The sequence below is a fragment of the Ogataea parapolymorpha genome, chromosome IV, assembly GCF_000187245.1.
Source record: "Ogataea parapolymorpha DL-1 chromosome IV, whole genome shotgun sequence".
Classification (NCBI taxonomy): domain Eukaryota; kingdom Fungi; phylum Ascomycota; class Pichiomycetes; order Pichiales; family Pichiaceae; genus Ogataea; species Ogataea parapolymorpha.
The window spans coordinates 232,738-254,632 of NC_027863.1; the positions used below are offsets into that span (position 1 = coordinate 232,738).

Sequence of the window (21,895 nt, forward strand, 5' to 3'; positions counted from 1 at the left end):
AAATATTTGGTATTTTTGCTAGCAGAAAACCACAGCCAAATGAGCATTCCCGAAGGCCGTGCAGAGACGTTGACGAGCGAGCAGGCGCAGGTGCTGAAGACCATCTGGAAGCACTATCTCCAGGCGAACGGGTACACGGTGGGCGACGAGACGGCCAAGAGCAGCAGACACAACACGCTGAGCTCGGTGAAGTCGAGCGAGAGCATCAAGAAGAGCCGGAAAAAGGGTCTTTTCGGACGGTTTCGCCGCGGCCACAGCAACAAAAAGGCCGAGGAGGAGCTCAGCACGCACCTTAGCCACGATCTGAGTGGCAAGGTGCACGAGGCGTTCCGGCCGCTGGACGCAGAGACGCGCAACGCGTTCTGGGACTTTCTACGCCACGACACGCCGGATAACCTGTTGTTGCGGTTTGTGCGTGCACGGAAATGGGACGTGGACAAGTCTTTGGCGATGATTGCCAACACGATGGACTGGCGCAAGAACCAGTTCGATGTGGAGCGGGTGTTCCGCGAGGGCGAGCTGGGGATGCTGGAAGCGGGCAAGCAGGGTGTCATCAAGCAGTTTGCGACGGGCAAGTGTGTGATCCGGGGCCAGGACAAAACTGGCCGGCCGATTGTGATCATTCGGCCCCGCTACCACTTCCCGAGCGACCAGACCGAGGAGGAGGTCGAGCTGTTCACGATTTTGGTGATTGAGTACGCGCGGCTGCTGATTAATGAACCCGTCGACTCGTGCTCGCTGATATTTGACCTGACCGGGTTCAGCATGAGCAACATGGACTACACCTCAGTCAAGTTCATTATCAAGGCGTTCGAGGCGCATTATCCGGAGTCTTTAGGCGTGCTGTTCATCCACAGTGCTCCGTGGATTTTTGGAGGCATCTGGAATATTGTCAAGAACTGGCTGGACCCGGTGGTTGCGTCAAAAATCCAATTCACGAAAAAAACGGAGGACTTGCTTGCGGTTATCGACAAGGCGCACATTCCAAAGGACTTGGGAGGCGAAGACGACTACGAATGGAAGTATCTGGAGCCCACGAAAGAGGCCAATGGCAAGCTGCACACGGACGAAAAAGAGAAAGAGAAGCTAGAGCACGAAAGACACAAGCTGGTGGAACAGTTTATACATAAAACCCTCGAATGGATCGAGTGCGCCGACAAAGACAGAGACCACCATCTCATGGCAGATAGACTGGCGTTGGGCAGACAGTTGTCGGAAAATTATAAGAAATTGGACGGGTACATCCGCAACCGCGGAATATACGACCGTCTGGGCTACATAAAATTTGAATGATGGATATAGATTTTGCTAAGGCAGATTTACCAATGGGCAGAGCCGTCGCCGGCGCCCTTGGTCCATTGGCCGGCCAGGCCGACAGTTTCGGAAGACGAAGATGGCGCCGGTTTTTCCTTGTAGCTGAGTATTCTTCTTCCCCAGTTGCCGGCAGCAGCATTGCCGGTCTCGTCTCTGCACTGCTTGAGGAACGGTAGCAGGGCGGTGCCTCCGGTTCCGCGAATGTCCTTTTTCGGCGTCTTGGCCTTTGCAAGGCCGGCACGCAGCGTACTGGTGGTCTGGGAGCCCATGCTGCGCGCTTTTTGCGACTGGATCACGATGTAGCGGGTCACGATCTGGATATGCTTGTCTCTGAAACATTTGAGCATTGCGACGCACGCGTCGTACGACAGAACAAGCTCAGAATTCTCGTGTGCGTGCTTGGCCACGTAGTCGCTCAGAATGTTAATCTTGCCGAGATGGGCCAGGAAGTCAGCGTGCTTGCCCGGCATGTACCGTCTCATGTCTGCCATGAATGGGTTTTCGCCTGCAGAAGGAGCCTGCTCGCCCGTCGACCGGTGCTCAACGTTCAGCAGCAAATCGAGCGCCTGAATCAGCGATGACTGCGCGTTCGAGCCGCCGCTGTACTCGCGCGGAACGGCCTCATTACCGTAGTAGACGCCATTCACGAGTCCGGCATCCTTCATGTTTTTCCAGCCCGCCAGATAGGGCCGCAGACGGAAGTAGAATACGTGCGGGTCGCACATTTCCTCCATGCGCATCAGCACAGAGCCCAGATAGTCGATCTGTTCGGCGAGCCGTTGCAGACACTGCACGACGCGGTCTGATGAGCCTTCTCTGGCGTTTTTGATCGCTTCCAGCCCTGTCGTCAAGCAGGAGGCGCCCTTGTACTCGAAATACACACTCACCAAATAAAACCAGCTCTCGTCAAAAGACCCGGTAAACGTGGAGATAGTCTGTATGTTGTCGAGGAAGTCGGTGTCGGAGTCGGGCAGAAGATAGCGGAAGTTCCACAAACACAGGTCTGCGTAGGTGGCGACGGGCGGCAGACGCAGATGCTCGGAAACAGCGATCCACGGCTTGGCCAGTTGTTCGGGAAGACGGTTTGTGGGCTCGGCGACTCCCCAGATGTATGCATGGGCAAGAAAGCCCAGGACTGAGTGCGCTCTCCGGAACTCAGCCTCAGTTTGCAGCTGCACCGTCGACAGCAGCGGCAGGGCGTCCACAACGGCGCGAATGCGCTTTGTCAACAGCAGGCCGGGCAAGGCCCGCACAAGTCGTTCCCACGGCTCGTAGTAGGGACCCAACGACTCCAGCGGCATCTCCTCCGGCAGGAAGCCGGTCTTCTCGGAAACGTCGTACTGGGCCAGGTCCGGCAGTGGATAAGTGTAGGACATAGAAGGGGCAGAGGAAAGGAATAAAATGTTTTTTTCCCTATTTTTTTCCACCTCCAGTTTCCTTATGGAATAGTCAGCCGATTTCTGCATTGTGCGAAACATCAACTAAAATGCGATTGTGGCGCTCAATGGATGTGTTTAGAGGCTGCAATGGCTGGGACCTCGCGTCAACTGCCATCCAATAGACAGATCCCACTATCCCCCTTTTCAGCCCACTTTCCCTCGACCCCGCCACCGTTTTCTCCGCTTATGTCAGCCCCACCGATTTATTTTTTTATTTATTTATCATGACCTCCGACTCAGAAACAGCGGCGACCGACCCGGCAGAGGCGCTCCGGCTGATCCCGCCAGAACCCACAGCAGACGAGCAGTTCAGTCTCGCGCAGGTCGCGGCCGGGTGTAAGGTGTATGCTATCAAGGACGGCGAGTGGCGTCTGGCAGAGATTCTCGCCCTCCAGCGCAAGAAGGGCAAGCCCGTGTACTATGTGCACTATGCGGAGTTCAACAAGCGGCTAGACGAGTGGATCGACGAGACGAAAATTGACACGCACCGGCCGATGTACCCTCCGAAGCCGCAGAAGGACAAAAAGGACAAGAAACAGACGCGCAAGAAGGTCGTCAGGAAGACGGCGCCCAAGTCCGAGACTCCGGAGCCGCAGCGCGCAACGAGCGAGCCCAACGAGGACGAGATGGACCTGGACAACTTGAATGTGCAAGGACTGGTGAAGGAAGGCGAGGAACTGAGCCGCGAGGATGAGATCGAGAGACTGAGGACGAGCGGGTCGATGGCTCAGACGTCGACGAGCGAGCTGGCGAAAATCAGAAATTTCAGCAAAGTCATCATCGGCAACCACGAGGTCGAGCCGTGGTACTTTTCGCCGTATCCGGTCGAGCTCACCGAGGAAGAGTGTCTATATATTTGTGACTTTTCGCTGTGCTATTTTGGATCGCGCAAACAATTCGAGCGGTTCCGTGCAAAGTGCACACTGAGCCACCCGCCGGGGAACGAGATATACCGCGACGATTACGTGTCGTTTTTCGAGATCGACGGCCGCAAACAGCGCACCTGGTGCAGAAACCTGTGTTTGTTGTCGAAACTGTTTCTGGACCACAAGACGCTCTACTACGACGTCGACCCGTTCCTGTTCTACTGCATGACCAGAAGAGACGATAAGGGCCACCATCTGGTGGGATACTTCTCGAAGGAGAAGGAGAGCGCTGATAATTACAACGTTGCTTGCATTCTCACACTGCCGCAATATCAAAGACACGGCTACGGAAAATTGCTTATCCAGTTCTCGTACGAGCTGTCGAAAATCGAGGGCAAGGTCGGCTCGCCCGAGAAACCGCTTTCTGATCTTGGTCTGCTATCGTACAGAGCGTACTGGGCAGAAACCATCTGTGCCCTGCTGGTGGAGAACGGAACCACCGACATCAGCATCGACGAGATCTCGCAGCTTACGTCCATGACAACGACAGACATTTTGCACACGCTCCAGACGCTCAACATGCTGCGGTACTACAAGGGCCAGCATATCATCGTGCTCACCAACCAAATTCTTGAAAACTATGAAAAATTGCAGCGCAAAAAAAGACACAAGCTGGACCCATCCAAACTTGTCTGGAAACCGCCCGTGTTCACCGCGTCGCAGCTGCGGTTTGGGTGGTGATCAGTCCCAGGGAACCGTGTGTTTTGACAGGGCGCTCGCGGCCGCCGCGCTCGGGACCTTGATTCCGCAGCAGTCGCCCCACGTCGAGTGGTCGTGGCCGGCATGCTCGCCGTCGTCGTCGTCCGCATGCTCCGAAATGCCGTCGGGACATTTCAAAATGCTGCCAAAAAGGAAATGCTGCACCACGGGAAGCTTGCCTAATACCTCGGCCTTGTACATCTTTATCATACCCTCCTCGATCTTCGCCCACGACCTCACACCACTGATGTCGTCCAGCATTGGCGAGTGCCATCTGAGCGACCCTGCACCGGTTTTCACTTGGTTTATAAATGCAATGCACCCAAAGTATAGGTATTTGTCCTTGAACTCTTCGACGTAGTCTTTCTGGTGGATCGTAAGCGGCCGTGGACGCGAGAATGGTGCCAGCTGCGCGGCGCCAAACAGGAACGGCAGGAAATGGTAGTCGTCCAGCCCCCAAACGCCGTGCGACCCTGCCGGCTCGAGCCAGTAAAGCAATTGCAAACGGCGCATCAGTTTGAGGTATCTGTTGAAGATGCGAAGAACGAGCCATTTGAAGTCTGCGGGCTGGAAAAAGCCTAGTTTGTATAGACATAGCAGAAAACATGCGAAATTGAGCTCGTGTCCAGACCCGTAGTCGATCCGGGTGCGGTCACCAAACGAGTTTAAAAGATAACACCCAAGCTCCTCCGCGTGTTCCTCGCCAACACAGCCTTGAACGAGGCCGCTGACTTTGGTGGCCAGCTCGTCGTAGAAATCGCGGAACTCAGGCTTGCCAAAACGGCTGCTAGTGTCCTTCACGACGGGGTGGTTGTCGACAATGCTGTTGATTTTCTCCAGAAGCTCTAGAACCTTGCGAATGTTATCGCCCAGAGAATCGTCCGTGTACCCCAATTCCAGGCCGTGCACAGACTTGGCCAGGTCCACCACAAACTGCACCATGTCATTGTACACGGAACTATGCTGGAACTTGGCCAGATCCTCGGGCGTTCTTAATCGTTTTGTGGGGACAACCATGATTATTGGCAAATTTAATTATTTCTCCTTCTCGGGCTGTGCTGATTCGCAATTATCTGCTGACGAAGGTACCTGAGCGAGCGGATCTGGTTTTTGGTGAGCACTATTTTCAGGAGTGTTTTTGTGCTGGTGCGGAGCCAGCTGTTTGTGCTCTGTGCCTTTTGTAATTCGCTGATTTGCAGCTGTAGTCTCTGGATCTGCGCGTTGCTCTCGCGGAGCTTGAGCCCAAGCTCCTGCTGAAGCCGGCCAACGCTGAACTCCAGCGATCGGTCCTGCAGCGCGCGGTTGTGCTGTCTGCGCATCAGCCCCAGCTTCAGGGTGTTGATCTCGGCCTCCATGTCCTCTAGTCGGAGCTCCATCGCGGACGATGCCTCCTGACGTCCTATCTCGGACGGGTCCACATTAACGGCCCAGACCACGGCGAAGGGCAGCAAAAAATATAAAAACCGCGTCTCGTTGCACACCAGCGCACTCACCACCAGAATGAGCATAATTATGTGCACAATGCTCAGCTTGACGGCGCCGAAAACACGGCCGATCCTGGCAAAAACGAGCCCGATTTTCTGGCCAAACCGCTGCGGGTCCAACGGTAGGCTGCTATAGTACAAGTATGCCAGACTGCCAATAGCGCACAAAACAAGGAGATTGACGCTGAGGGGGCTGCTCAGAGAGACCCTTAGATGGCTTTTGAGCGCGAACGAGATCAGAACCGAGGTCAGCAGTAACAGCAGATTCACCGCGGTGCGGTCCTGCCGTCGTGAGGGGCGCACACGCATGGAAATTTCATCCACACTGCTGCTGAGCGACATAGGGCAGAGGCATTTGGGGATGTGCCCAAAAATAAAGGGGGGAGATCTGTGTCACGTGACTTGTTTCCCGGGCTGGCGTGCCCTCGTCCTATAATGAAAAATTTTGTAGGCAAATTTATTATTATTCAAGATGGTTTTAGTTCAGGACCTGCTGCACCCAAGTGCCGCCTCTGAGGCCAAGAAGCACAAGCTTAAGACCCTCGTGCAAGAGCCAAGATCATTTTTCATGGACGTCAAGTGTCCCGGATGTTTGCAAATCACCACCGTGTTCTCCCACGCCCAAACTGCCGTGACCTGTGATTCGTGCACCACTGTTCTGTGTACGCCAACTGGAGGTAAGGCTAAGCTCTCTGAGGGATGTGCATTCAGAAGAAAGTAAGCAAAGCATAATAATCAGGGGGAGATGCGGATGTTCATAGCTTGAAGCAATGGAATACGATTAAGAATGTGGCGGCCGCGATGCACTGGCGAGATACGCCCAGCGACAGAGCGAGCATGCGGTAGTGCCTAATGGCAGTGTAGTCGAGGTGTAGCTGTCCGATCTGGGCTTACGTAAGCCATCCATCAAGGGTGAGATCGAGAAGGGTCCTACCGTTGATGTGGGGGTGTAGATGAGATGTGTCTGTGTGGGAGTCCCATGCTTGAGGCGAGAAAGTGCGTGTTTTGTGGGACATTTCTTTCATGCGCTAGCTCTAAAGCCTCCCCCACGCTAGACGATTATGTGATTTTTCCTCCCGCGAAATTGATCAAATTATGTCTCACAAATTTGTCGTTCTGAACAATCCCTCTTGCCTCACCCCCGTGGCGACACCAGGCGTGCTCACTGTGGCTGGGTCTGACCCCAGCGGAGGTGCAGGTATCGAGGCCGATCTCAAGACGATAACCAGTTATGGCTGTTATGGCCTGACATGCATAGACGTGCTCACGGTGCAGAACACTTTGGGAGTTTCGGGCAAGCTGGAGACTGCTCTGACAGTTGTGCAAGGCATTCTGGAAGCTGACTTTGCCTACGGCGGAATCAATTGCGTCAAAATTGGAGTTATAACCAGACCGGTGCTCACCGCACTAGTGCCCTTTCTGGAGACCTTCCGGCCGCAATTGGTGGTCGACACAGTCATAAGCTCAACCTCCGGCTTCACGCTGGCGAAGCAGGCGCTCGTGAGGGACTGCATTGCGCAGCTTTATCGCTATGCCACGGTCATAACGCCGAATTGGGACGAGGCAAGAATTATCTACAGCCTGCTGTTCCCGGACAGCCATGTGGGGGAACCCTCGATAGCGGGATGCGAGGATCTGGCACGCGAGCTCGCAAACGCCATCGGGTGTCGCGCCGTGCTAGTAAAAGGAGGGCATGTTCCTGCGCAGCGGGCCATCACAGACGTATTGTACGACCGTGCGCGCGACGAGGTGGTGCACTACAAACATCCTAAAATTGTCAATGCAAAAAATACACACGGGACCGGGTGCACCTTGAGCTCGGCGATTGCGAGCGGGCTCGCGTGGGGCTTGGACCTGCACACGTCGGTGGAAAAGGCCATCGTATATGTCCACAACGCGATCAGGCTCGCCGACTCGACTATCGGCGCGGGCAACGGTCCGCTGAATCATGTCTATAGAATGCCATCATGCTAATTATGTCTCTTTGGAAGCTTGTTGAGCGTATTTTTCAGAATCTCCTTGGTCTTGAACAGGTTGGTGATACGGATTCGCTCGTTGTTAAGATGCGCATTGTCGCTGGCCTGTCCCGTGGGCAGGTGCACGGCCTCGCAGCCAAACGTTTTTTCCAAGAACCTGATCGACGGGATCGAGCCGCCCTCTCTGATAAGCAGTGGCTCGACCCCCCACTCCTGCTCGATGTTCTTGAGCAGGATCTTGTTGGCCGCGTTGTTGACGTCGGCAAGCCATGGCTCGGCCTCGTGGATCACACGCACGGTAAGATGGTTTTCCGTGTGCAAGAGCGCAAACTTCTCCTCCAAATAACTGATCAACGAGCTCTTGATCTGCTGCAGATCTTGGTCCGGCACTATGCGGATAGACAGCGACGCAGACGCCGTTTGCGGGATCACAGTCGAGTTGTTGGGTCCAGACACGCTCACGTTGTGGATCGTGAGCGACGGCAACCGCCACTTGGCCATGAGCTCGTCGCTGCGCAGCTTGCTAATCTTGCTGGTGATTTTCTCATACGACTCAAGCTCGTGCTGGGTCACCTTCCTGACCGGTGTGTAGAAGTCTGGCAGATTCACCTTGCCGTCATCGGCGTTGAGTTTGGAGAGCAGGTTGATCAGGTCGATCGTCGGCTCGCGCGAAATGCCGCCGTCCACGCCAGAGTGTCTGTCTGGCTTGTCGGAACGCACCTCCACGGTGGCAGAGATGACCCCACGTAACCCATAGTTGAGACAGGGCACCGTGTCGTCGAGCCAGTACGAGTTGCTCAGGAACACCCAATCAATCTCGCCAAACAGCGACCGGTTCTCCTGTACCACTGCCTGGAACCCAAACGAGCCGGACTCCTCCTCACCCTCCAGCAATATCACCACGTCTGCCTCCAGCTCCTTTTTCTGGTACAGCTCTGCCACAGCGTACATCGCGGCAAGCAGCGGGCCCTTATTGTCGCTGACGCCCCGCGCGTACAGGTAGCCGTTCTGAGCAGTCAGATGAAACGGCTCCGTGCTCCATGAGTCGGTACTGCTCACGTCAATCACGTCATAATGGCCGTACCACAGAATTCGGACAGGTTTTTTGGTTGGCCGGTTGGCCTTGAAGACCGCATACACCACCGGATTGGCGTTTGGCACTGGCAAAAGCGACACGTGAGATGCTCCAAGGTTGCGCAACAGCGTGCGCAGGAAATTTGCGCACCGCCGCGACTGGTCAATGTACAGCGCCGGCAGCTTCGACACGGTTCTGTACTCGACGAGCTTTGCCAGCACCTCGAGCATGCGGTCTGTCGATGTCAGATCGACAGGATGCTGTTCAGCCTCGGCCTTGTCCAGCACAGAGATGTCCCATAGTGCCACCGAGTGGTCTGTGCCAGCTGTAATGAGATACGGGTCGTTTTTCAACTTCACCACTTTGACGGCGTGGCAGCAGCCGTTGTGGTCAATCCAATTCGAGCGGATCTCGCCGCGCGACTTCCACTTGGTCACCCCCGCGTTAGTGCCTTTGAAAAGACAGTCTCCGTACACCGCCAGCGACACAATGTCCCCCTCCTCGCTCTCGTAAGACTTGATCTGTTGCAACGTGGACAAATCCCACACGTTGACGTGGCCGTGCGCGAGTCCGCAGTACAGATACGTGCTGCCCTTGTTGCGCGCAAACGAAAGCACCGACTCGTGGTTTTCCAGCGACCACAACAGCTCAATTCCCGATTTCAGGCCCCAGATGTTCACCACGCCGTCGCCGCCGCCAGTGATGAGAAATTCCGTGTAGTCGCCGTGCTCCGCGATTCCGTCCTGAAGCGTGAACATCTCCATGCAATATATGTAGCCGTTGTGGGCATAGGGGATGATGTTCTGCGACGGCACCTCGATCAGCGTGCCGAGCCCCTGCTGGTTCGTGGCGTCGTCTTCTGCGGACGTTGAGCGGCCGGCCGAATCAAAGAACTTGTCGTATCGCCGGAATGGCATCTGGTGCGGGCCTCGTACGTGCGACTCCAGACCTATCTGGACATACGACAGGGAGGCGTTTTGTGCGCCAAACATGACTGTTTTGCGCGACTCGGACCACGCAATGGAAAAGATATCCCCCACATCGATCAGCGAGTATACCGTATATGTTCCTTTGAGCTCTCCGCGCGGACTTATGTCCCAAATACGCACAAGCGAGTCTGTTCCGCCGCTAAATAGTCTTGTTTCGCAGTCGCTCACCAAAAGACAAAGCACAGACCCAGAATTTGCCTCGTACTCCCTAATGCGCTGGAACGTGCGTAGATCGTACACGAGGATGCGTGAATCCTGAGTTCCGCAGAAAAGTAGGTGGTTTTTCGGCGAACACGCGACACAGACGATGGAGCTGTCGTTACTCCATTTGTGCACGAGCGACGGGTCGCCCGTACCGGAGGACTCCTCGTACACGGAGACTGAGTCCGGGGTCTGCGATCCGGATCGCCAATTGTTGCTCTGCGAGAGCAACGGCAGCGATCTGTCGTGCGGTGGGAACATGAAATTAATAAAATAAATAATAAAAAAATTAGTTTATATTACATTAGATTAGGGCAAAAAAATATTGCCCCCACTCAGATTTGAACTGAGGATCTCCACATTACTAGTGTGGCGCCTTACCAACTTGGCCATAAGGGCTTGAGTTGCGTGGATTCGGTGAATAGGAAACTTACTGTGCACGCACCGTGCTTCACCCCGACTACAAGACAGGTGCTCGCGGCCACTCGCGACTACCCACCTCTACGTCATCTATTAAGCACTATCACTCTCAACCTCCTTGTCTCTGTCCTCGGCATGGATCCACATCTTCATGAACCGGGTCAGGAAGCCCGCACAAAGCACCTGCTCGCTCTGGTACAGCACCAACGGCACCAGCAGCTGTCCCAGGTACTCGTTCTTGTCGCCGTACTGTGCCGACACCAGCGACACCCCCAATGCGGCCGTTTTCGCCGCTCCACACAGCATCACGGCCACCGTGTCTGGGCGGTCGTAGTAAAACGGAGCCACAGTTTTGTGGAACCAAGCATACGCACCACCCTGTCCCGCAGGCTCGGGCAATTTTTTCAGGAAAATCGGCCGCGACACAGCAAAGCAGATCACCGTGTACAGCATGTAGATCCCAACGTTGAAGAAACACACCAGGATGATCGACGCGTGGCTTACTGCCGTGAATGCGTGCTGGTAAAATGCCGTCGAAAACGACGAAAACATCACTAGCAAAAGCATAAACGAGCCCACCTTGTTGAACCGGAACGTGGTGAGAAACCATTTGGTCTGCTTCGGGAACAGGTTTTGCACCACCTGCCCCACAAACGTCGGCACAAACACGCTGCACCCAATCTGCTGCATCACGTCTCTGTAGACCCGTGTGATAGACGAGCCGTTGGCCGGGTTGCCGAATTCCCATGCTCCCCTGAAAAACATCTGGCACAGCGCCGGCGTAATAAAGGCTCCCAGCATATTGCCAATAAACACCTCGCTCAGTGTCAAAAGCTCGTTTCCGTCGGCCTGCCGCGTCATCACCACGTTCGACGCCACCGTCGTCGGACAGCACGCCGTCACAATTAGCCCCACAAGCAGCCAGTCGTCGATCTGGGGATTATGGGCCGCCTTGATTGCACTGCAGAATCCATACATTATCGCCGGTGTGATGAGAAATTGCAGCACCAGGACGACCGTGTGCGCGCGCCAGTTCGCCATGTTGGCCATCAGCTGCTTTGTGCCCATGGACAGGCCGGACCCAAGGAAAATGACCGCCACAGCACCGTACCCAATGGTGTACTCTGCGCGGATAAGCCCTCCGTGGCGGGCGAAATTCGGTGCAAACCGCGCGATCACCACGAAGATCGCCAGCCCAATGTAGAACCAGTACGTCTTCGCAAACCACAGCGCCGCCTTCTTGGCTTTCTCGACAAAAGCCATGGTAGATAATGTCGATAAAAATAAAAAATAAAAAATGCCCAAAAAAGAAATTAGATACTAATTCCGCTGGTCCTGGATTATGTATCTCTGTGAATAAATGACTCAATCATGCCGATCTCAGACTCGGCGTATTCTTCCACGTCGACGTCATCCCCGCGCAACACAGTGTTGCCCTGCACAAGCTGCTTCCTAGGCAGCTTCTTGGCAACCACAACGTCTCTGAACTTGAGCAGCTCCGGGCCCGGGGTGGTGTGCTCGACGAAAAATTTCGTCCCGTTCACAGCATCGCCAGAACACTTGTAAATGTGCAGTTTCTTGAGGAACGCATCGATTGCACGTTGTCCAACCGTCTCGATCTTGGCCCTATCCACCTTGATGACCAGGTCGTCGTAGTCCGGCCGCGTGTACTCCAGCGAGACTAGTCCCTCGCCGGCGTCCAAGTACGTCTTGAGGATCGCAAACCGCGCCTGACAGTGCGGCTGGCCCCATTTCTTGTTTTCTGGGTCGTAATACTCCAACGCCAGCAGTCCAGCACGACACATCGTCAGATACGACACAAATAGCACCTCGTCCTGCTCCTTTGGCTCTTTGAAGCCAAACACCGACAACAGCGCTCTGTTGGTGAACAGACTCATGGCCACGGACTCTGCACGGCACTCCTCAAACGCACCCGACACAGAGCCGAACAGCGACCCCCACGTCTCGCCCTTTTTGTAGTAGGTCGACACGGGTTTGCCGTCAAGTCCTAGCGGCGGATTTTTCACGTCAAAGTTAAACTCGCCGTCGTCGGTCTCCATCAGCAACTTCCCTGTGCCGTGGCCTAGCAGCTCGTGAATTCCCACTTGCACCTCAAACGCCTCGGCACGATATTTCTCGTACAATTGCTGTGTCTGCTCATCCACAAACGTGACCGGCTCCTTGCCAGACTTGGCACTTAGAACGTTGCCCAACGACACGTTCTTGAACCCGAGATTGATCCGAACCTTGTCGTAGTTGGGCAGGTTAATGCCTGCGGGCACGCCGCTCGTTGTCATTGACAGCACCTCGAGCGACGTGAAGTCAGGCGGCGTGAACACGTCCTTTTCGTAGTCTTTGCTCCACGGCAGCTCCGCAATGAAATCACGGGCCTTGCGCACAAGCTCGCCAAACTTGGCCGTCCTGTCCTTGTTGACCATCGCCACCAGACACTCCCACTCGCCGCGGACGTTGGCCGGCTCTCTGTACGTCTCGATGAAACCGATGTTGGTCTCCACCGCAGGACCCATATCCTTGACCCAATGCACCTGTGACTGGTAGTGGGCGTTCATAGAGCCTGTCTGGAACGACTCGATGTAGTTTTCGAGCATTTTAAGTTGTGTCTCGTTGGCAACGTACTTCTTGGCCTCGACAAGGTTCTCGACGATCTTGGCGAACTCGGCCGAGTGGTCGCCGAATTCAAACTCAAGGGAAGCTTGTTTGCCGTCTATCTCGAACTTGATTGTGTCCGGATAGTAGCCCGTCGAGTTTGAGATGTTGGCCGACGCGACGTGCACGCGGAACAGCGTGTCGTCCACCTTCTCGAGTCTGGTGTTTTCTGGCATGATTCCGTGTGCGGCAAGCGCAGAGTTGACAGCCTCGACTTCTGCCTTCGTCAAAGTGTTCAAGTAGTAACCCGTGACGTGGCCTTCGGCAGGCCAACCCAACAATACCCGTTTGGAGTCCAGGGCATACATGTCGTCCTTGACCTGCTCAAACAGCTGCAAACACACCTCGTCGTTGACGAGCTCGACCAGCGTCTCGAAGTCGCCCTTGGACAGCCGCGGGATGAACTTCACGTCGCCGAACGACTTGTAGTTGCCCAAGTTGCCCAAAAACTGGGAGGCGTACTCCAAGTACCATTTGACGATCTCCTTGCCCAGATGCTTTTCCAGGTTAGAGTAGTCTGCCTTGACGGCAGCATGGGTGGCCAGGATCAAGTCATAGATCTGCTCCGACTCGGGCGAAACAGAGCGCAAAATGACCCTTGTTCCCCAATGGCCCGCCTTGGCCATATAGTGGGCATACAGCTTCTCGTTGCGGGACAGCTGTTGGAAGTAGGTTTTGGCCGAGAGCCGGGCAATTGGGGCGCCGGTGTCGGCGTAGTACGCGGAAGCACTCAGGGTTGACATTTTAGGAGTGGCAAAAATCGGGAGTGATTTTGCTCTAAAGAAATATCTGAGCATAAATTATAAAGTACGCGAAATAAATAAAAAAAAAACAACCATGGCCGACAAGATGGAGAACCCTGAGGAAAAGATCCAGGAGGGGCTTTTCGACCGCATTATCAACAATCTGGTAAGTACGCACAGGAAAGAGCTAACTTCAGACACAACTGAACGTTAACGTGGGCAAGATCAACGCGCAGCTCGTGGAGATCGAGAAACAGAACGAGAAGACCGTGCTTGTGAGTGAGCTGTGGGAGAACTATCGCAAAAATGCGGAATTTCATCTGGCCAAGACGGGGGAGCTCGAAGGACCAATAGAATAGCAAGCCATACACCCCCACCCTCGCTTACCTGTCGCTATAGCTGGACTATATTTTCAACGTGTTATATTCGATCGACACTATATCAACGTACTATTATCGCTATATCGCTCCCTCCACGCCTACTCCCTCTGGGTAGGCAACAGATTAAATCTCTTTTTCAACGTCACCCTCTGTCTGCTGTATTTGTCGTCTGGCGAGAATCTGGCCGGATGAGCCGACTTCGTGATCTCACCTGTTTCCGTCTCCTTCTTCAACGTGTAGATTCTCTTGCCGTCCGGGCCCAAAGTGTACATCAAGTGCATGGCGAAGCTGGTGGAAATAAAATGAAATAAATGAAAAATTTGTTCTGCACAGCCTTTACCTCTTCACCTTATGTCCAAAGACGTGTTTGCGGATTTGCTGAAAAATTCCGCCAAATCCAGGCCTGCCGCCAACAGGACGCCGCTAGCCCAGCAGAAGCCGCCGCCTGCACCGCCTGCGCCGGCTCAGACCGCCCTCGACGTGGATTTGCTCGACCAGCTGTCCTCCCGCGCAAGCCCCAGCAGCACGCCCCAGCAGCAGTCTTCTGACGACTTTGAAAAGCTGTTTGACGTCTTCAAGGCGCCGGCCAGCGAGCCACAGCCGGCCGCTGCCGACTCGTCCACCCCGGCACCCGAACCGAGCGGCACACCTCCTGAATCGCGCCCTCCGCCACCGACAACCTACGCCCAGCTCGTGGATATGGGCTTTTCCGAGCAGCAGGCCGCAGACGCCGTCCGCAACACAGACACTTTCGACGCGGCGATTGCGTATCTTCTCGACGCCGCGCACCAGCACAGCCAGCCGGCCCGTCACAACACGGCAGCGCCAGAGGACCTGGGCGCCCTGGTGAATGATCTGTCCGCAGAGCTCATGTCCAAGGCGTCGTTCTTGCTTAATACGGGCAGAAGGAAACTGAAACAGGGCATTGAGATGTACCGGCAGCACGAGCGCAGGAATGAACCGGCATGGATGCGTAACCAGGCCAAGTATAAAAACGAGGGCTTTTCAGAGGAGGAGGAGATCGAGAGGGTGAGAAAACTCGAGGAGGAGTGGAGACAGCGTGGCCGCAAAGGAGAAAATCGGGAAGAGAGCAAGCCGTCGAGCAAAGAGTCAAGCAAAGAGTTGACACCGTCCTCGAGTGGCTCTCCGGCGGCGGCGCCTGCTCCGCTGCTCGATTTCGGCGACGAGCCGGCTGCCACCTCTGGCAGCCAAGAGTCCACCACTCCACCCGTCCCGCCCCACTTCCAGACCCTCAGACAGCAGGGCAGCGACTACTTCGCCAAGGGCGACTTTACAAGCGCGCTCGAGACATACCAGCGGGCGCTCGCACAGCTGCCCGAAAACCATCTCTGCCGCATCATTGCATACTCCAACCTGGCAATTGTGTACTCGCGCCTGGGAGATGCGAAGAAACAGCTGGAGTCCGCGGAGAACGGCGTGGCACAGGCCGCTCGTGCCGCGAGCGACACAAAAATAGACGACAAGCCGGTGAAAAGCTATTGGATTAAACTGGTGGCTAAAAAGGCAGAGGCTCTGGAGCATCTTGAGCGGTTCAAAGAGGCGCTCGAGGCCTACAACCTGCTGATTGAGAATGGCGGGTTCTCCAAACCCGTCATGGACGGCAAACGAAGATGTTTGAACGTGCTGCAACCGCAGAAACCGGCCAAAAAACCGGCCAAAAACCCGTCATCCGCGACAACACCCTCTGCGACCGTCTCGCGCGTCAAGGAACACCATCGCAAACAGGAGTCGCTCGAGGATGAGAAGTTCGCGCTCCACGACAAGGTCGAACAGCAGCTGCAGAGCTGGAAGGCTGGCAAGGAGGACAACCTGCGCGCGCTGCTTGCATCCTTGCACCAGATCCTGTGGCCGGAGCTGGGCTGGAAAACCGTCGGGCTGACAGACCTCGTGCTAGATAAAAAGGTCAAGCTGGTGTATATGAAGGCCGTTGCCAAGACGCATCCGGACAAGATTGCGAGCGAGACGTCGACGGAGCGCAAGCTGATCGCGAACGGCGTTTTCATCACCCTTAACCAGGCCTGGGACAGGTTTAAGGAGCAGAATAAATAGAGTATTCATCCAACAATGGCCGCCTCGTAGCTTGTGAGCGCCTGGGCGAGCGACGCGCTTAGCGGGTCCATCAGCAGCTTGCCCAGGTCCTTGTCGGCGCCCTCAAGTTGCGCCAGACTCGACTGGACGCGGTCTACGCACTTGGTGATGCTGGTGTAGAGTTTTTTCAGCTGGACCAGCTCAGCGCGGAAGTTTGGGTTTGTGGACGGCGACGAGGTGCTGATCGAGTTGAAGTGCAGCCAGAAGTGGCGAAGGAACTCGACGCTGGTCGAGTGTGTGAGCCGCAGCGCCTCTAGCCTGTCGCGCGGCAGGTCTACGTCGACATCCTGTTTCTCGACGCTCGTGTCCAGCTTGATAGTCCAAGCTTGGCTCTTGGCGTTCTTCTTGATGATGTTGAGGATCTCTTTGTATGTGTCGAGGAGCGGCTTCTTGTTGGCGTAGACCGCAGACAGATCCACTTCCTGGAGCTGTTTTTTGTACGTCTTCATGTACTCGTCGTAGATTGACGGAGTCGGGTTCAACTGCGACTGCGAGTTGAACTTTTCGAGCACGTCTGCCGGCAGAATGTTGGACGACAGGTTCGAGCGCTGCGTGTACTCCAGCTGGTTGTACTCCACGGTGTTTGGGTCATCTAGGTCTCTCAACTCCAGCTCCTCCTCGTACTCCTTGTCCATGTCGGTGTCGTCCTTGATATTCTGCATCATACGTCTGCTGAGTCGGTTCATCGACCGCATCACGCTAACTAGCTCGTCGTTCTGGTCCTCTTTCATCGTGATGTCCGGCCCGTTACCTAATGTCTCGGGATTGTCCTCCTTGTTGGCCTTGATGTCAATAAATTTCGACACCTGCTTGCCGTCCTGCGTGAACAGCTTGATTTTTTTCTTGGCCGCCGTTAGCTGCTCAGAGTTGCGCCGTTTCCGGCTGCCGTCCTCCTCCTTCTTCTCCTCCAGCAGCTTGTCGATGTCTGTGTCCTCCTCCTCGCCATCGTAATCCGGATCATAAAATAGATACTTGTCGAGAGTGATGTCTCCACGGTCGTACAAGTTGACTTTCTCGCCGCGCAACTTGCGGAACAGTTTCGACGAGAAAAACCGCGACCAGAACTCGCCCTCGCTCATCTTCGGCACGTTGTCGTCGTACGCCTTGCGCACGATCGGGTACTGCTGGAAAATTTCGTGAATCTTTTCCCGCGTGACAGAAACGTTCACCTGGTTCTCGCTCGAGGCCACTGGCTTGATGGTGCTCAAAACGTTGTAGGGGCCGCGTTTCTGGTTATTCTGGATGGCAAACGAGCGCAGGAGATGCACTCGTGTCGACCAGAACTCCTCCGGGTCGAGTCCGGACTTGATCACAGCCTCTGCAAACGTCTTCATCAGAGCAGGATTTTCTCTGAGCAGTTTCTGTTGGAGCGTGAGGTTTTTCAGCAATTTCTTCGAATCCAGCATGTCGGCGAGCACCTCGTCCTGTCTGCCGTCCATGGGAGCGGGAGACCCGGCTGCCGACGGCGTCGAACGCCCAGAAGAGGCCGACGCCGCGAGACTGGCATCTGCTGCCGCGGCCGACTTGCGACGGGCGATCGTTTGCTGCAGCACAGTCTTGACGTTGTCCATGAAAATGCGGCTGTTAAACGCAAACACCACCTCGGACTTCACCTCTGAGCCGGAACCAATACCTATTTTCAACAGCATCTTGGGAGACGTCTTCTTGGAGGCCTGTAGGGTAACGACGGTGTCAAGCAGAATCTCCACGGGAGGCGCCACGCCGGCATCAATGCACTTCCAGATCAGTCGCGGCGGCGACTCTTCCTCCAGGACGGTGATCATCCCGGCCTTTTTCTTGTAAATGGCCGAACCTGTGATGGGAGACATGACAAGAGAAAAAAAATGTTTAATTTATTCGATTTAATTTAGTCTGATTTATCATGTTGAGACTTTTCTCCAGGCCGTTAATTAGCCCAAGAGCGGGCTTCCGATACTCTGCGATCCGTCTTGCGCAGACGAAGACGCCCGTTTTCGAAAGCAAACACTTCCCTCCCCGGGTTGTGGAGGAAGAGACACCAAAGCAAAACAGACCAATGACCGTGAACGACGAGCTGCCCGACCCGTTTGCCGCGAAAAGACGCAACAGAAGGGTGTTTATAGGGTTCTGGATCGTGATGGGCGTGTCGCTGTTTGGAATATTCAACTACGAAAAGGTTTCGTCGCCGGTGATGAGCGCCACTATGTACTTCCTCAGGAGATCGGAGAACGCGCGCTCGAAGCTGGGCAAATCGATCACCTTTGAGGGCATTTTCCCGTGGATCAGAGGCGAGCTCAACACCATGAAGGGCAACATCGACGTTCAGGTGCGTGTGGCCGGCGACAAGGCCGGGGCGCTGATGAAGTTGAGGGCTGCGAGAGCCTCGCGCGGTGACAGCTTCCAGATCGAGGAATGGCGGCTTATTTTCGACGACGGCACAACGATGGACCTGTTGCAGGATACGAGTGTTAATCTGGAATTTTAGCAATGAAGACGAAAAAGCATAATAGCATCTCTTGCAATAGCTCTGCCCCCCACCTAAGCCAATACTTTACATTATGCTTGTATATATGCGTATTAAATCCTGCGTATTATCCCGTGTAGTACCTATATCTCGTTGTATTCACACCAATGAACCAGATAGATTTGCGTCCCTCACTGTTTCCTCTCTAAACCGCGACTCTCCATGAAGCTGTTTCACGTATGTAGACCCTTCCAGCACCGGCACGGAGTCCAAATAGTCGCCGTCGTCCTTCTCCTGTCTCGGCACAAATTCCTCCTCGGGCACCTCTGCTGCGATCTTGTCCTCCTTCTTCTCTCTCATGTGCTGTCTGATAATTAGGGCGCAGACAAATATAACAACCAGCCCGGCCGGAATGCCCACTGCGCAGCCAACAGCACCAGAAGTAGATACCATGGCTTTGACGCAATGCTAATAATAAGAATTATTTGGAGTAAAAAGTCCGTCGCGACGATTATTTTGTTTAAGCCATGAACCCACTGCGTTTTTGTCGGCGATTGTCTGGACTGCGTGCGCGCGAGAGGCTTGTGGAGCCGCGTGCGCTCATAAACGGCCAGTTTAAGGAGTTTCCGGGGTTTGACGTGGTCAACCCGGCCAATCAGCAGGTGCTTGCCCAGGTCAGCGACACGCCTCTCGAAGAGGTCGAATTTGCAGTTTCTGTTGCTGCGCGGGCATTCGGTGACTACCGCTCGGTGCCCGTCCATGCACGTGCCCGGATTCTCTCCAATTGGCACAATCTGATGTTGGAGCACGAACAGGACCTTGCGCGGCTCGTCACGCTCGAAAACGGCAAGCCCCTGGCAGACAGTCTTGGCGAAGTGCGCTACGCTGCCAGTTTTTTCAAGTGGTTTGCCGAAGAGGCTGTGCGTTGCTATGGAGACACAATCCCTTCGGCAACGCCTTCGAACCGCATGTACACACAATGGCAGCCGGTCGGTCCTGTGGGGATCATCACACCGTGGAACTTCCCGCTTGCCATGATCACACGCAAGCTGGGCGCGGCCTTGGCGGCTGGCTGCACCTCGGTGATCAAGCCTGCAGCAGAGACACCAATGTCTGCAATGGCAATGGCTGTGCTTGGTGTGGAAGCCGGCGTGCCTGACGGCGTGGTGAATTTTGTTCCTGTTGCGCATAGCAAGACTGCCAAGGTGGGGGAGCTTTTTTGTAAGTCGCCGGACTTGAGGAAAGTGTCCTTCACGGGCTCCACCCGCGTGGGCAAACTGCTAATGGAGCAGAGTTCCAGCACGCTCAAGCGGCTGTCTATGGAGCTTGGTGGGAACGCCCCATTCGTGGTTTTTGAAGATGCGGATCTGGAAAAGGCCGCTGCCGGCTTTATGAGCTGCAAGTTCCGCTCTTCGGGCCAGACGTGCGTGTGCGCGAACCGCATTTTTGTCCATGATAAGGTTTATGCCGAGTTTGTTGCCATGGTGGCAGATCTAATCGATAAGAACACTCGCATGGGTCCTGGAATCGATCCTACTGTCACGCACGGCCCGCTCATTCACGAAAACGCTCTTGCGAAAGTGGAGGCATTGGTGGAGGATGCGGTGGAAAAGGGGGCCAAGGTCGTCCGCGGTGGCCGCAGACGGCCTGATCTGGGGGCTCTGTTTTACGATCTCACGCTACTCAGCGACGTGACGCCGAAAATGGATATTTTCCACACCGAGGCGTTCGGTCCTGTAGCACCAGTTATACGGTTTTCCTCCGAGGACGAGGTTGTGCAGCAGGCCAATAACACGGAGGTCGGCCTGGCGGCCTATTTCTACACGGAAAACAACAGCAGGGCCTGGAGAGTGGCCGAGAAGCTGCAGGCTGGAATGGTGGGGGTGAACACGGGGCTGATCTCGGAAGCTGCGCTGCCGTTTGGGGGTGTGGGAGAAAGCGGGTTTGGCAGAGAGGGCAGCAAGTACGGACTTGCCGAGTACTCTGAGCTCAAGACGGTTGTGGTGGGTATATAAAGGATTTTATGCGTTATTTCGTTTTATTTAGTCTATCGTCTAGTTGATAGATGAGGGCCCCCATAGACGCAGTGAGCATGCCCAAATAACCCAGTGCGCCCAAGTTATGGCTGAAAAACACCAGGGAGATAACGAACGAGGCAAATCTGCGCAGAAGTAGCACAACACCGAGCGTCAACGGGTCGGTTTTCTGGGCCAGCATGTTGACTCCCGTGACACAGACGAGCTGCGTGCCGGTGTTGAGCATTGCATACCGCCAAAAGTCGGAGGAACGTCCATACAGTTGTAGTTCGGCGAGTATGCCGTTGCTAATTAGCAGCAGAGATGGCAGGCCGTAAAAGTGGGTGTAGAAGAGGGTCTGGACCCAATTGAGTTTCTGCGTGAGCATGATTTTGTTGTTCCAAAACGAGGTGACGACGCCCAGAAGCGTGGACGCGAGCACGAGAAGCAGGCCTGCTAGGGTGACGGGATGGCTGGAGTCAGTTTTTTCTCCGGAAAGTGTGGTTATAGTTATACCAGCGGACAAAATGATAGCACCTGCGATCTGGTAGATAGAGTAGCGTCTGCCAAAAAATTGCGACCCAATGATCACAGTCAACGGTGTCGATGCCGACCGCGTCACGATGTGCACGGGAACAGAAATTCCGTACTTGAATGCCAGGTTGTTGGCAATAGCACAGAGGAAAAAGAGCGAGGTGGTCAAAAAATATTGGAACGGAGGACGTTTGTCGTTGTTTCGAGGCAGAAAAGGAGCCACGGCGAGCGAGATGAACAGGTATTGAAACGCGGTTATGAGGTTCGATGGCACGGGTTTCAGCTGAGAAATCAGCTCCATCGAGATCACATTGGTGCAACACCCAGAAAAGGTGAGTAGCCCCGGAAAAAGCATAACTTTGAAAATAAATTAGCTTATTTTTATGTCGGACGATACATTACCGTCTCTCGAGGAGTTCAAACTGCACAATCTCCTGAAAGCTATCCCCGAGGCGCAGCGGGATTTGACGCAAGCAATATT

The 21,895-nt window shown here is 54.8% G+C and overlaps 15 protein-coding genes and 1 non-coding gene across 16 annotated transcripts; 7 read left to right on the forward strand and 9 right to left on the reverse strand.

Moving 5' to 3' along the window:
* Nucleotides 1-39: 39 nt before the first annotated feature.
* Nucleotides 40-1,293, forward strand: HPODL_01017 (Phosphatidylinositol transfer protein; the record flags this gene model as incomplete). Its single annotated transcript, XM_014079465.1, has 1 exon — nt 40-1,293. One exon carries the CDS (start codon nt 40-42, stop codon nt 1,291-1,293), a length of 1,254 nt encoding a protein of 417 aa, XP_013934940.1.
* Nucleotides 1,294-1,319: 26 nt separating this feature from the next.
* HPODL_01018 (putative tryptophan 2,3-dioxygenase or indoleamine 2,3-dioxygenase) lies at nt 1,320-2,690 on the reverse strand (the record flags this gene model as incomplete). Its single annotated transcript, XM_014079466.1, has 1 exon — nt 1,320-2,690. The coding sequence occupies one exon, from the start codon at nt 2,688-2,690 to the stop codon at nt 1,320-1,322; it is 1,371 nt and encodes a 456-aa protein (XP_013934941.1).
* A 287-nt stretch (nt 2,691-2,977) lies between these two features.
* HPODL_01019 (Histone acetyltransferase ESA1) lies at nt 2,978-4,360 on the forward strand (the record flags this gene model as incomplete). Its single annotated transcript, XM_014079467.1, has 1 exon — nt 2,978-4,360. The coding sequence occupies one exon, from the start codon at nt 2,978-2,980 to the stop codon at nt 4,358-4,360; it is 1,383 nt and encodes a 460-aa protein (XP_013934942.1).
* On the reverse strand, nt 4,361-5,395 carry HPODL_01020 (Serine/threonine-protein phosphatase 2A activator 2; the record flags this gene model as incomplete). Its single annotated transcript, XM_014079468.1, has 1 exon — nt 4,361-5,395. The coding sequence occupies one exon, from the start codon at nt 5,393-5,395 to the stop codon at nt 4,361-4,363; it is 1,035 nt and encodes a 344-aa protein (XP_013934943.1).
* Nucleotides 5,396-6,334: 939 nt separating this feature from the next.
* HPODL_01021 (40S ribosomal protein S27-B) lies at nt 6,335-6,583 on the forward strand (the record flags this gene model as incomplete). Its single annotated transcript, XM_014079469.1, has 1 exon — nt 6,335-6,583. The coding sequence occupies one exon, from the start codon at nt 6,335-6,337 to the stop codon at nt 6,581-6,583; it is 249 nt and encodes an 82-aa protein (XP_013934944.1).
* A 1,249-nt stretch (nt 6,584-7,832) lies between these two features.
* On the reverse strand, nt 7,833-10,364 carry HPODL_01022 (uncharacterized protein; the record flags this gene model as incomplete). Its single annotated transcript, XM_014079470.1, has 1 exon — nt 7,833-10,364. The coding sequence occupies one exon, from the start codon at nt 10,362-10,364 to the stop codon at nt 7,833-7,835; it is 2,532 nt and encodes an 843-aa protein (XP_013934945.1).
* Nucleotides 10,365-10,429: 65 nt separating this feature from the next.
* Nucleotides 10,430-10,502, reverse strand: HPODL_05411. The gene has a single exon. It is a non-coding gene; the product is annotated as a tRNA-Thr (tRNA).
* A 114-nt stretch (nt 10,503-10,616) lies between these two features.
* Nucleotides 10,617-11,786, reverse strand: HPODL_05181 (putative membrane protein; the record flags this gene model as incomplete). The annotated part of the gene is made up of 1 exon (XM_014079471.1): nt 10,617-11,786. One exon carries the CDS (start codon nt 11,784-11,786, stop codon nt 10,617-10,619), a length of 1,170 nt encoding a protein of 389 aa, XP_013934946.1.
* Nucleotides 11,787-11,863: 77 nt separating this feature from the next.
* HPODL_01024 (Dipeptidyl peptidase 3) lies at nt 11,864-13,987 on the reverse strand (the record flags this gene model as incomplete). The annotated part of the gene is made up of 1 exon (XM_014079472.1): nt 11,864-13,987. The coding sequence occupies one exon, from the start codon at nt 13,985-13,987 to the stop codon at nt 11,864-11,866; it is 2,124 nt and encodes a 707-aa protein (XP_013934947.1).
* Nucleotides 13,988-14,027: 40 nt separating this feature from the next.
* Nucleotides 14,028-14,292, forward strand: HPODL_05182 (uncharacterized protein; the record flags this gene model as incomplete). The annotated part of the gene is made up of 2 exons (XM_014079473.1): nt 14,028-14,099; nt 14,131-14,292. 2 exons carry the CDS (start codon nt 14,028-14,030, stop codon nt 14,290-14,292), a joined length of 234 nt encoding a protein of 77 aa, XP_013934948.1.
* A 372-nt stretch (nt 14,293-14,664) lies between these two features.
* On the forward strand, nt 14,665-16,383 carry HPODL_01025 (UBA domain-containing protein 7; the record flags this gene model as incomplete). Its single annotated transcript, XM_014079474.1, has 1 exon — nt 14,665-16,383. One exon carries the CDS (start codon nt 14,665-14,667, stop codon nt 16,381-16,383), a length of 1,719 nt encoding a protein of 572 aa, XP_013934949.1.
* Nucleotides 16,384-16,388: 5 nt separating this feature from the next.
* Nucleotides 16,389-18,251, reverse strand: HPODL_01026 (RNA polymerase II transcription initiation/nucleotide excision repair factor TFIIH, subunit TFB1; the record flags this gene model as incomplete). Its single annotated transcript, XM_014079475.1, has 1 exon — nt 16,389-18,251. The coding sequence occupies one exon, from the start codon at nt 18,249-18,251 to the stop codon at nt 16,389-16,391; it is 1,863 nt and encodes a 620-aa protein (XP_013934950.1).
* Nucleotides 18,252-18,304: 53 nt separating this feature from the next.
* Nucleotides 18,305-18,886, forward strand: HPODL_01027 (Mitochondrial inner membrane protein required for assembly of the cytochrome c oxidase complex; the record flags this gene model as incomplete). The annotated part of the gene is made up of 1 exon (XM_014079476.1): nt 18,305-18,886. One exon carries the CDS (start codon nt 18,305-18,307, stop codon nt 18,884-18,886), a length of 582 nt encoding a protein of 193 aa, XP_013934951.1.
* Nucleotides 18,887-19,024: 138 nt separating this feature from the next.
* HPODL_01028 (uncharacterized protein) lies at nt 19,025-19,318 on the reverse strand (the record flags this gene model as incomplete). Its single annotated transcript, XM_014079477.1, has 1 exon — nt 19,025-19,318. One exon carries the CDS (start codon nt 19,316-19,318, stop codon nt 19,025-19,027), a length of 294 nt encoding a protein of 97 aa, XP_013934952.1.
* Nucleotides 19,319-19,392: 74 nt separating this feature from the next.
* On the forward strand, nt 19,393-20,880 carry HPODL_01029 (putative succinate-semialdehyde dehydrogenase; the record flags this gene model as incomplete). The annotated part of the gene is made up of 1 exon (XM_014079478.1): nt 19,393-20,880. One exon carries the CDS (start codon nt 19,393-19,395, stop codon nt 20,878-20,880), a length of 1,488 nt encoding a protein of 495 aa, XP_013934953.1.
* A 13-nt stretch (nt 20,881-20,893) lies between these two features.
* On the reverse strand, nt 20,894-21,769 carry HPODL_01030 (upd-c transporter; the record flags this gene model as incomplete). Its single annotated transcript, XM_014079479.1, has 1 exon — nt 20,894-21,769. The coding sequence occupies one exon, from the start codon at nt 21,767-21,769 to the stop codon at nt 20,894-20,896; it is 876 nt and encodes a 291-aa protein (XP_013934954.1).
* Between the last annotated feature and the right edge of the window lie 126 nt (nt 21,770-21,895).